Source organism: Chrysemys picta, chromosome 3 (assembly GCF_011386835.1).
Source record: "Chrysemys picta bellii isolate R12L10 chromosome 3, ASM1138683v2, whole genome shotgun sequence".
Taxonomy (NCBI): Eukaryota; Metazoa; Chordata; order Testudines; family Emydidae; genus Chrysemys; species Chrysemys picta.
Window position 1 is genome coordinate 69,161,611 of NC_088793.1, and position 13,025 is coordinate 69,174,635.

General features: G+C 43.3%; 1 protein-coding gene across 1 annotated transcript in view; it reads left to right on the forward strand.

Annotated features, from left to right (window-relative positions):
* Positions 1–13,025, forward strand: part of SLC35A1 (solute carrier family 35 member A1) — a 29,670-nt gene that overhangs the window by 7,809 nt on the left and 8,836 nt on the right. The window contains exons 3-5 of the mRNA XM_005299697.4: positions 1,749–1,908; positions 3,902–4,054; positions 11,488–11,554. Coding sequence (XP_005299754.1) covers positions 1,749–1,908; positions 3,902–4,054; positions 11,488–11,554 — 380 coding nt within the window. The remainder of the gene's footprint in view (positions 1–1,748; positions 1,909–3,901; positions 4,055–11,487; positions 11,555–13,025) is intronic.

Below are 13,025 nucleotides of genomic sequence, written 5' to 3' on the forward strand. Positions count from 1 at the left end.
AAAGGGGAAACGTAATAAGCAAAATGACAGTTTGGCATGTGTCTTGTTAAATTGTTAATTACGTTTCAGTAGTCTGTCCATTACACTTACCCAGTATTTCAGTTCAGTTTATTTTTTCTGTGTATAAATAGTAACTATTTCAGCTTCTGGCTGCATGTATATAAACTAGAAAACACCTATTCAATGAAACAGAACTAAATGGAGTCAGCTAAAGAAAACTGAACTGTCTTCTAACTATGAAAGAAAGTATGGTCAGCTATAATGTATGTTGTGCTCCCTTCCTCTTAACACAAAATCCTGGCATGTGAGGTCATTTGGGGGGAGGGAGGGGTAAGATTTCTCCTAAATTATAAAGCAAACTGCAATTTTTTTTTTCCTGTAGTGAAGTGGTTGGTACTCACAAGAGATCCTGCCTTTAAGTGGGATGATTTGTTTAATCATTTACATCAGTAACTTTGCTGAAATACAACCACTGTCTAATTTTGGTTCATCATATTACTGCTATAATTTAACTTTGAGTGACCAGCCAAGCAATATACTATCCTTTGGACCTGATCATTCATGCTTAAGTACATTATTTTGTAATAGTACAGTACTGTATTAGAATTGAACAAAGGTAGGTGCAGTTCTATCCATTTTTTTTTTTTACTTATTTAACAGCCTGCCTTTAACAAACAAAATGTGTGATATATTGCGGGATACCATCGTATTAAAGGTCAGGCTTCTGTGGTATTTTTCCACATTTATTGTAACAGTTAAACTTTACTATAAACAGAGTATAGTTAACGTAGATAATTCTTTTGAAACAGAAATCTTCTTCCTGGTCTGGATCATACAGTGCCAGGCAATGTGCTGTGCTGTTTGAGGAATAATACCAAGAAACCTCCTATTACATTAGATGCTCGTGTAATGTTTTGTGCCACAGTATAAACTTGCTGCGTGGTGCTGAGCTGCCGCATCCATTTCTGTGCCTTTGGCACCACAGCTCTGCCTAGAACACTGCTTGCCCATAGTAGTATTTGGAGAGGCAGAGTACAGGTACAGGAGGGAAGAGGTGCTCTCCAGGTCTGATTAAGGGCTTGTCTAGGAAGGTTAATCTGAATTAATTTAAATGTAAATTTAAAGCAGATTAATTAAACAGCACTAAACCCCGTGTGGACACTTTTATTCAGAATTAAAGTGGCCTTAATTTGGTTTATCTTAATTCACTTTGTAAGTTACACCAGAAGTGGGACAACTCAGAATCAGAAGAGTGCAAGGGTAGGTTAAAGCCACAGTAGCCCCTCCTTCCCCTGGGCTGAGAGTTCTGTGCTGAACCTCTTAAAGGCACAACCCAGAATCTCACCCAGAGGCTGCAGGGGATTTGGAAAATCACAAAAGAAATTGGAGATGAGTCCAATATTAGTAGCAAGAAAGAGTAACTTTTTGTCTTTCTGTGTGAATACTTCGCATTCTAAACAATGGGTTGAGCAACTAATGTTATTGAAACTCTCTGTAGGGCCAACCTGTTGCTGAGAATTCATGTGTTAATGCGTCTGACCTTTATCATTCGAAAATCTGCTCCTGGCCCTTATGGTTTGTACTTGCAGGGAACCAAATTGATTTTCAGTGTAATTTTTTTAATTAATCGAAGATCCCAACTGTTTATTAAAAGCATGTTTTTAAAGACCTTCCAAAGAACTCTGTTCAGGCATCTCACTGTAAATGAGTCATCAAATATCATTGTGCCAAAACCTTTTATTTTGCAGAGAAACTGGAAGCCTGGGTAGGTTGATGACATCTTTAAGAGAAAATGTATTAGGCAGCCCTAAGGAATTGCTAAAATTAAGTGTTCCATCTGTGGTGTATGCGGTCCAAAACAACATGGCTTTCTTGGCTCTTAGCAATTTGGATGCAGCAGTCTACCAGGTAACTGGCATTATTATGGTTAGGAACCAAAACACAGAATCCCTATTTTTACTCATTTTTAGGTTGTAGTTTTGTCTGCTTTAATGCCTTGTAACACCTTAGAATTTTTTAATTATTATTATTTAAGCACTGAAAAGTGCTCATTAAAAGATGCACAACAGGACAGACACCGAAAGACAAAATGCACTGGGAGGCCCAGAGGCAGGAGATGCTGTATTTATCTTTCACCAGGAAATCTATTTTTTTTCTTATGATTGAGTGTCTTAAAGAAAAGACAAGTTTTTAGGAGGTATTTAAATAAGAGGATGGGGGCCTGGTATGTGATGTAAGAAAATGCAATGACAGGAATCTTTGTAGGTTTACTGAACAGAGATTTACACATTTGTGTGAAAATTGGTGGTTGCATTAGTAATGGGGGGGGGGGAGGGGAAATCCCATCTCTTGTAAACAGTGATTTATTATTGGCATCATGTGGCATTGTGTGTAGCCACACTTTAAAAAGCTGATTACCACACACTTGCTAAATGCACATAAGAAGTGAAATCTGGAGCTCATCACATCAAGTAATACAATCTGTAATTCACAGTGCATATGAATAAGGCATGAATTTTGGTAAGTCCCTAAAACAGTCTTGCCATCTTCTATGTTTTTGTGTTCAGTTAGAACCAAGTTTTGTTCAGTGCTATGTCACTTAGCACATTGGTGGAAGGTGCTTAAATACTGGGATGATGAGGGTGTTATAAGAACCTTTATAGAAGGGAATAATTCATGTGTAGTTTAGGTTGAAAAGTATAACCCTAATTATGTTTGTTACTATTAAACTTTGAAACCATGTATTTAGATTTAATAGTGGAGGGAATGAGATTAAACCTTTGTTGTAAGTGAATTCCCCTCACAAACCTATCTTATTGTTAAAATAACTCCATTTATTAATATAACTCTTATGCAAATTACATAAGAACAGAAATAACCCCCCATCCAAAAACTTAAAAATTAAAATATTTTGAAATAACTCGTATAAAATATTCTACTATCCTTACCATGTGTTAATCACATGTGTTAATCACAATATTGATATGTAAAAATTCACCATATGAACTTCATAATCAACCATAGCTCTGACCCATAAGACAAATATGCACATCACTAATATTCGATATGAAAATACAGTAAGAAAATTCAAAGGTTGCAAAGTAAAGTACTTGAAAGTCAGGAAATACCAATTTTAAGCTTATCTCTTTGTAAATATGTTAATATACTTTAATTACACAAAAACATACTGTTGTTTCTACAGGATCCTAGCCTCTTTCGGTGCCTAAATTGGATGATGTGAAGTGAATGAAGAAGGGGTGCAGTATTTATGTTTAAATAACTTATTAAAACAGAGGTGAAGAGGGAGGTAGCACACAGTACAATTGCAAGCTGTTAACCCACATTTCAAAAAAATCACTGTAGTAAATAACTAAATTGAGATATCCTATCTCCTAGAACTGGAAGGGACCTTGAAAGGTCATCGAGTCCAGCCCCCTGCCTTCACTAGCAGGACCAAGTACTGATTTTGCCCCAGATCCCTAAGAGACCCCCTCAAGGATTGAACTCACAACCCTGGGTTTAGCAGACCAATGCTCAAACCATTGAGCTATCCCTCCCCTCTATAAAAGTCAAATTCTTTGACTTTTTTTTCTCACTATTGCATGAATGCACCTCTGCCTCACTCATGGTACACTATCCAGCCTGAGCACTAAAAGCCAAGTTATGCTGTTACACCAGTGTAAATAAAAAGTAAACCCATTAACTGCCATGGAGTCATTCCAGATGCACATGGTTGTAATTGCAAATGAAATTTAGCCCAGAATGAGGCAGGGAATTAATATCTCTGAGTATGAAATACTATATGCTGATGTCAGTTTATAGTGGAGTTCAGTATTCTATCGGTTGTGGTTTTGATGGCGTTCATGTAACCATATGCTATTTGCCGTTTTCCCTTTTTTAGGTGACATATCAGTTGAAGATCCCATGCACAGCCTTATGTACGGTCTTAATGTTAAACCGTTCCCTCAGTAAATTGCAGTGGTTCTCAGTCTTTATGTTGTGTGGTGGAGTCACACTTGTTCAGTGGAAACCTGCTCAGGTTACAAAAGTACAGGTAAGCCTTATCACTTGGATACCTTCTCTGGACACTTTAGCAGAAACAGCAGGCTGCCTAGAGCTTCTCCACCTACCTATTTCACTCGCTGTATGGTGACTGTGGAATATTTGTAATAATTTCCCAATGTAAAATGTTAGTTTGATTGTCTAGTTCAAATTCAGTGGTCCCCAAACTATGGAGTGCGCCCTCGTAGGGGGGTGCGGAAGAATGTTTGGGGGAGGGGCGTGGTGGCCACCCAGCCCTGTTCTGCCCCCAGCTCTGCTCCGTCCCTGGCTCCCAACTGTGGCTCCACACCCAGCTCCTGGCTGCAGCTATGCACCCAGCCCCGCCCCTGACTACAGCCGTCGCCCTGCCCCCAACTGCGGCCCCAGCGTTGGCCCTAGCTTCTGGCTGGCTGTGGCCCCAGAACCACTCCTATCCCAGCCTCGGCCCCTGGCCCTGACCGTGGCCCTGTTCCCAGCCCTGGCTCCCAACCGTGGCCTGCGGGTGGATTGGGGGATGAACAAGGGCAAGGGAGAGCACAAGAGAGAGAAATTTTGGGGACCACTGCTTTCTTCTTCGAGAGATGTCCTTGTGGATGCTCCACTCCAGCTGATGGTGCATCCCTGCGCCTTTGTTCTGAGAGTTTTGCAGCAGTGTCCGCATGGGTCACACACATGCGATGCCTGGCTTGTGTGATGTTGGTGCTTCAGCTAGCCCACGCGCGACCTGGACTCCTCAGTCCTTCTCAACTGTCCCCGGCCTGTGATGGAGCAATCCCATTGAAAACCTTCATTTCAAATAGATAAGTTTAGATAAATTAGTGAGTTAGGATAGTTTAGACAAGTTAAGTTTCAGTTATTAGTTACGTCTCCTATTTAAAAAAAAAGTTTTATTTTTCCATCCTTTAGTACAGTTACTATTAGGTTAGGAAGATGCATGGTTCACCAGGATTTAAAAAATGCACGACATGCAGAGAGGAGATGCCTGTGTCAGATGGACATACTCAATGCGTCTGTTGACTGGGGGAAACTCACATTCCTCAGAAATGTGCCCACTGTAACAAACTGAAGGTTAGGGCATGAAGAGATAGAGACCTGAGACTTAAACTCATCTTGATGGAGAAGTCCTTAAGACCAGCCTCCGACACGGGGCAGGAACTGTCTTCCTATCATAAGTCACCGGTCTCCTCACCACCAAGGTCCCCGAAGGCCAAAAAACCTGCAAAAAAAACCCTCCGGCCATCCTCTTCACCTGATAGAGAGCAGACGAACGCAAAACAGTCGCCAACCAAATCGCTCTCATTGGTGCCGGCTGCACCGCCGGGCATACTCCAGACACCTCCAGTACCGTCTGCATGGTGGCCACCGGCGGAACCCAGCGCACTGGTGCCAAGCTAACGGCTCTAAGCTGCCTGCCTCCACCAAGGCACCGTCGGCAGCTCCAAAGGAGACAGCACCGGCAACCACTCCTATCATCATGCCACAGCCCAATGCTGCTAGCGCAATGGTGCCCAAACAAACTGCATCGGCTCAGCACACCGTACCCCCGATGCAATCGGCTCCTGGCCCTCTGGCACCGAGGCTCTTGGCACCACAAGAATTTGTTGGTCTCCTGGACTCCGGAGTCCCCTCTCCTAGGCACTGATGTCTCACCGGGGCCATCGGTACCACGCCAACATTTATCTTTGATAGCGTCACAGTTCTTGAGCGATGAAGATGAGGAGGTTGAAGGGGTATTCTCCCCTCACCATTCCTCCCCAATCAGGACACCTGTGGCTACTGGACCCTGTGACCATGACCCTCATATGCTCACAACATGCCACCGTGGTATGGCCACCCATGGATGGCACCACCCATGCCCTATCCTGGTCATTGGCCATATTGGAATCCCTGGGGGTCTTACAAATGATACTACAGCAGGCGCCACAGCCCATGTAGGGAAGATGCCAGATCCCCACCTCCACCTTCAGAGACTGTAGTGACCAAGACAGGGGATGAACCCATGGCAAAGTAGGAAGAGGACACTGCTCCCGACACCTCGCCAGCAAGAACAATTCATCCTCCTCACCGGATGAGGCTATTATGACTTTACCCATATCCAAGACTTACTCAAAAGAGTGGCCAATGAGCTCAAAATTGCTCTGGAGGAAGTGTCGGAAACTCAACATGAGCTAACAGATATTTTACGGACATCTTCCTTCTCCAAGATAGCATTGCCAATCAGTGGGGCTATCATGGAACCCGCCAATACTGTGTGGCAAACTCCAGCCACCATACTTCCTACCTGCAAAAGGTTGGACTGAAAATATTATGTTCCCTCGAAGGGATTGGAATTTCTATTCATACACCCAGCACCCAACTCGCTGGTAGTGGAAGTGGCCAACCAAAGGCAAACAGCACTTTCGATCCACCCCCTTCAATAACGAGAATAAGAGGTTGGACCTATTCGGCCGCAAAGTATATTCTTCATCCACGCTTCTCTTCAGAGTGGCAAATTACACGGCACTGCTTGCCAAATACAACCACAGGAACTATGGCAAATTTATGGACTTTATTAAGATCCCAGAGGAAAAGAGGCAACAATTTAAATCTCTGGTCTCTGAAGAACAGATGATTGCACGCGCGGCTCTACAGGCCTCACTAGATGCTGCTGACATGGCCGTCAGGTCCGTCGCTACAGCTGTGGTCATGCAACGAGCCTGGTGGTTTAACTCCTCAGCATTACCACGGGAGATACAAAATACAGTCGAAGATCTCCCCTTCAACGGAGAAAAATTGTTTGCAGCCAAAATCACTGAGGTACTGCACACTATGAAGGACTCGCGGGCCATTCTCCGGACCCTTGGCATTCATACACATGCTACAAGAAGGAGACAATATAGGTATCAACCATATCAGAGGAATAGATACCCAACATACACACAGAAACACCAGAGGCCTTACAAACACCAACACCACCAACAACGACAGACAGAGATCACAATGACGACTCCCTCCACCACTAACGGCATCTCAACCTACTGCCTCTAATAAACAAATCTGAAGGCTCGGTTGAGGGTCTGGATGACCTCTCCCACATTCCAGCACTTACACCATCCATCCGTATATTTGGAGACAGTTTGCTCTCATTCTACCTGAAATGGGCTGCCATCACCATGGACAAATGGGCCTTAGAAATCATCCAAATGGGCTTATACCATTCCTTTCCTATGTATACTCTCACACCCACCTCCCCTCCCCGTCCCTCTTCAGGGACCCCCTCACGAACATTTGCTATGCCAAGAGGTAGATCATCTCCTCCAATTAGGGGCAGTGGAGACTATTCCTGCACAACATGGGGGAAGGGATTTTACTCCCACTATTTTTTAAACACAAAAGAAAAATGGGGATGGCAACCTGTCCTCGATCTCAAGTGACTCAACAAGTTCGTGAGAAAGCAGCAGTTCAAGATGGTCACCTTAACAACAATACCAGTGCTGGAGCAGGGGGACTGGTTTTCAGCCCTTGACAGCAGGATGCTTATTTTAATGTTACGATACACCCTGCCCACAGGCGTTTTCTGAGATTTACTTTGGACACAGACCACTATCAATATAAGATTTTACTTTTCGGCCTGTCAACAGCACCTCACGTTTTCTCAAAGATCCTCGCGGCAGTAATGGCACATCTGAGAAAACAAGGAATAATAATATTTCCTTACCTGGATGACTGTCTCATACTCAATCAGATGCCATTCGCTCTACCCAAACGATGATGGATTGCTTCCAGAGTCTCAGCCTACAAATAAATAAAAAGATATCAACAATAGAACCAGCTCAACAGTTAAAATTCATCGGCGCTTACCTCGACTTGGTGGTGGCGAAGGCTTCACTTCCATGAGACAGATTCAACATGATAAAGACACTCATATTCACAGCTTGGAACAGCCCACAGGTCACAGACCACACATGCTTACAACTGTTGGGCCACATGGCAGCATGCACGTTTGTGGTCAGACACGCACGCTTGCACATGCTTTGCTTGCAAGGATGGCTAGCACCCATCTACAGACGAAACAAACACAGGGTATACAGACGATTAACAATGCCCAAGGTCAAGGACTCACTAACCTGGTAGACTCAACCACACAACCTGTACTTGGGAATCCCATTTACACAAGATCCTTCATCACACATGATCACAACGGATAGCTCCCTCATTGGGTGGGGAGCACACATGCACCATCGCACAGTTCAGGGGTTATGGTCCACGCCTGTGACAAGGCTACACATAAACCTGCTAGACCTTCGTGCCATCTGCAATGCTTGCGTCCACTTCCTACCGTTCATAAGAAACCAAAACATAAGAGTAATGACCGACAACATCACTTGTATGTTTTACATAAACAAGCAAGGGGGAGCCCAACCACACTCGCTATGTACCAAGGCTTTGAGACTCTGGAATTGGTACATCCAACACAATATTCATATCTCGGCTTCCTACCTACCTGGATGCCGGAACACCATAGCAGATGAACTCAGCAGATGTTTCCCCACGACCACGAATGGGAATTCAACAACGTGATACTGGAACGTGTATTCTGAAAATGGGGCCATCCACAAATAGATTTATTCACGATTGCCCGCAACACCAAATGTCTGAAATTCTGCTCCAGAGTAGGTCTGGGGAAGTGATCGATGCGGGATGTGTTCCTGACCAGGTGGAACACAGACCTTCTCTATGCGTTCCACCAATACCAGTACTACCTAGAGTAATAGAGACAAACCAAACCAACAAAGCCAGAGTCATGCTAATAGCCCCCACATGGCCAAGACAAGTGTGGTATCCATACATAACACAGATGTCGGCATCTGCCTCAATCACACTCCCTCTCTGGACAGATCTATTAACACAACAAGAGGGCCAAATGTGACATCTGAACATAAAGATGCTATATCTGAAGGCATGACTCCTCTATGATTCTCTAAAGATGAACTAAGTTGCTATGAACAGGTCCAGAGGGTGCTACTCCACAGTAGAAAACATTCTGCATGTCGCACCCACCTACATAAGTGGAAGAGATTTACAGCATGGTGCACCACCAGACAAACCAATGTAACATCTGCACCTCTTCCATTGATATTAGACTATGTCCTGGAATTAAAACAATCCGATCTCTCCATCAGCTCAATAAAGGTACACCTTGTGGCTATCACTGCCTTTCACCAAAACGCCTTTCACCGACGACACTACAGTCTTTGCTCCCCCAATCACCAAGCGATTCCTCAGGGGCATCCAAACCATCTATCCGGATGAGAGACCATCCACACAACCCTGGGACTTAAACTTGGTCTTACCGGCCCTCACTCAGAAACTGTTCGAACCCTTAGCAAACTGCTCCCTACTGCACCTATCCATGAAAGTGGCATTCCTAATAGCAATCGCATCAGCTAGATGTGTGGGAGAAATCAGGGCGCTCATGGCAGATCCACCATACATGACCTTTTTTAAAGATAAAGTCACATTACGCACCCATCCTAAATTTCTCCTTCCACATTAATCAACCTATACAGCTTCCAACTTTCTTTCCTAAACCACACGAGAATGCGTTCAAAGCTACGATGCACACCCTAGACATTAGAGCACTAACCAAACCAAACCGGAACTCTCTAAGGGTATTTCCATATCCATGTAGAGACTCTCTAAATGGATATCTGGATGCATTCACTTGTGCTATCAATTAAAAGGCACACAACCTTCCGCGGGGATCAAGACGCACTCTGCTAGATCTATATCAGCATTAGTAGCATTCCTAAACAATATTCCACTTATAGACATATGCAAAGCCGCCACTTGGGCCTCCGAACACACCGTTGCCAAACATTATGCAATCACGCAAGGCCCTAGGGCGAAAACTCGGCTGGGCTGAGCGGTATTATCAGCAATTATTCTACCAACTCTGAAGCCCCTGCCATCCTAGGAGGTCACTGCTCTACAGTCAGCTGGAGTGGCGCACTCACAGGGACATCTCTCTCAAAGAAGAGAAGGTTGCTCACCTTGTGCAGTAACTGAGGTTCTTCGAGATGTGTTCCCCTGTGGGTGCTCCACTACCCACCCTCCTCCCCTCTACTTTGGAGTTTAAAGCAGACTCTGTGGTAGAGAAGGAACTGAGGAGTCTGTGTCGCGCATGCGCTAGATGAAGCACCAACATCATGCGAAGCAGGCACTGCGCATGCACGACCCGTATGAGCAGTGCTGCAAAATTCTCCGAGCAAAGGCACAGGGACCCACCATCACCTGGAGTGGGGCACCCACAGAGGGACACATCTTGAAGAACCTCAGTTACTGCACAAGGTGAATAACCTCACACTGATTCAAACAGGCTTGTTACTCTGCCACATCCTGTACTTTTGGGAAGAGAAGTGATTGCCACAAGTAGCATAAATTACCACTATAGTAAATTCAACAGTATAGATAATATTGCAGCAATTCACTTTTTTCAGTAATTGGTGTTGAGTGTACGCTAGCAGTTGGATCAAAGAACTGGGAATCAGTAATAATAATTGGCTTTTACATAGCACTTTACAAATGGAGGTAAGTATCATCCCCATTTTACAGATGGGGAAACCGAGGCACAGAGAGGTGAAGTGACTTGCCCAGTTACCTAGCAGGCCAGTGGCAGAGCTGGGAATAGAACACATGTCTCTTTAGTCCTAGTCCAGTGCTCTATCCACTAAACTGCTTCCAGAGAGCTGCATTTCATTCTTAGTTCTACTGGTGTCTCGTCTTGTGTGACCATGAGCAAGTCACTTAAGCCAGCATCTTTAAAGTTGTGTGCTTAATGTTAGGTACCCAAATCCATACTTTAGGCAGATAAAGTGCCTTCCTTTACCGTGATCGCTGTAGGTGCTCTGTCCCTCTGAAAAGGTCACTTAAGTGCCTTCCTGTAGGCGTGCAAATTAAAAGACTAGCCATAACCATTCTAGTAAACTAAAATATAATGACAATCTGCATACTACTAATGCTTCCTCACAAGGGAGTTAAGGGTTAATCTATAAAGTACTTTAAGATCTGCAGATGAACTCTGTGAGTGTAAAAAGTTTACAAGATTAGAGGAAATAAAGAAACCTTATGTGACAGAAAAGCTGAGAGATAGGGCTGGTGGTTTGCCTTTGTAATTTGACTTATGTGTCTCAGTACTTCTAAGGTTAGTAAAATATACTTGCCAAATCAAACGCCATAGTGAAGCATCGGTGAATAGAGCTAGCTAAGCTGTAGGGCAGCTCTGGCTAAGAAACGGTTACTTACTGTAAGTGTAACTCACTGTAACTAACCTAACACATTTTCATGTAGTAATAAAATGCTAATATGTGGTGTTCTTAACAAATTGGCTTCTGGAAATAATTACTGTAAATTGCTCTAGTGATACAACTAACCTACTACCTGTTTTGTTTATGATTCATGTTGCAGATGGAGCAGAATCCATGGTTAGGGTTTGGCGCTATAGCTATTGCTGTATTATGTTCAGGATTTGCAGGTAAAACATTTCTGTAAGCAGTTTGTTTTAAAAGAACAGCCCAGGACCTTTCATCATGGGGCAAACTAAAACATCTCACTATCTCTTATATTACTTAACTATACACCTCTACCCTGATATAATGCGACCCGATATAACACGAATTCGGATATAACGCGGTAAAGCAGCGCTCCGGGGGGGGGGGGGGTCTGCGCACTCTGGGAGATCAAAGCAAGTTCGATATAACACGGTTTCACCTATAACGCAGTAAGATTTTTTGCTCCCGAGGACAGCATTATATCGGGGTAGAGGTGTACTTGTTGATTTACAAGGCTGTTTGAGAGTTAAGCAAGGACTTCATCACACATATTCCTTCTATTTCCTGTGGTTGTAACACTGGATTTGTGACATCACAATATTTAAATTGTAAAATATAGTGATGTTACAAACCCATGGTTTTGAGTTCAAGGCTGGCTTAGACAGGAAAGGCGGGCGGACCTGTGAGAGGAAGAGCCTTTCTTCAAATATAAATATCTACAGTCATACTAAAGGAAAACTAGAAAGTGACTTGCTTAGTACAGTTTTTTAAATAAAAACTCCTTTTCCAAGTTTGCTTTGGTGTGAAAGCTCCCTTACGATTTAGAAAAGAAGACACACATTCTTCCAGGTGTGGAATGGAACTCATTTCAATTTCTGTGCTGGTTCCGCCTCTGGAATAAACCCTTCCCTAGTCCTGTGGGTGCAGTTGAAAGTCAATGTGATGCAGAAGGATCAGGTGTAATTTTAGATGGTCAGAGGAGAAGCAGGAAACATAGGAGAAATTCTATAAAAATAGAGTCTTTCCTTCTTGCTGCCTTTTATCCTTTTACCACTGCAGGAGCCAGAGAACTGGGAACAAGTGAGCTGCGGTTAAAGGATAATTGCAGTTGTGTTTTCTAGTGCATAAGAATTAAAAAAGTTGTTTACAGGGTTCAGGAGGAACGCTTTCCTGGCTGTAAACCATTTGTTGCAAATCATACTAGGGTTTTTTTGTTTTTTGTTGTGTTTTTTTTTTTTTCAGTTGAATAACACTGCTCTACAGCCAAAATGCTTCTGAAATAAATGTAGTCAAACTTTACTAATTCTGGGTCACTGAGAATGAAAATGATGCTTAAAATTGTTGATTGGCTCTAGTTTTCAAGATATACTATTGGGTCAGTATATACGACCCTTGACTTGGGAATGGTGGAGGATAAGTGAATTATAAAGGGAAGGGATCTCAATTTAAACCAGAAATGACTAAAATACATCTTTGACTGGATCTATGAATAAATCTATGACTGGGTTTGGACAGTACTTGCTTTTTAGGCAAAACAATGAGTGATGCAATCTGAAGCTGGTATTGCGTCATACATGATATGAATTGCATCATGTTATTCCTAGAAGTCATGGATGATGCAATCATAACGAAGCTTACATCACTCTGCTGAACAAATTGCCCTATATCAGCTCT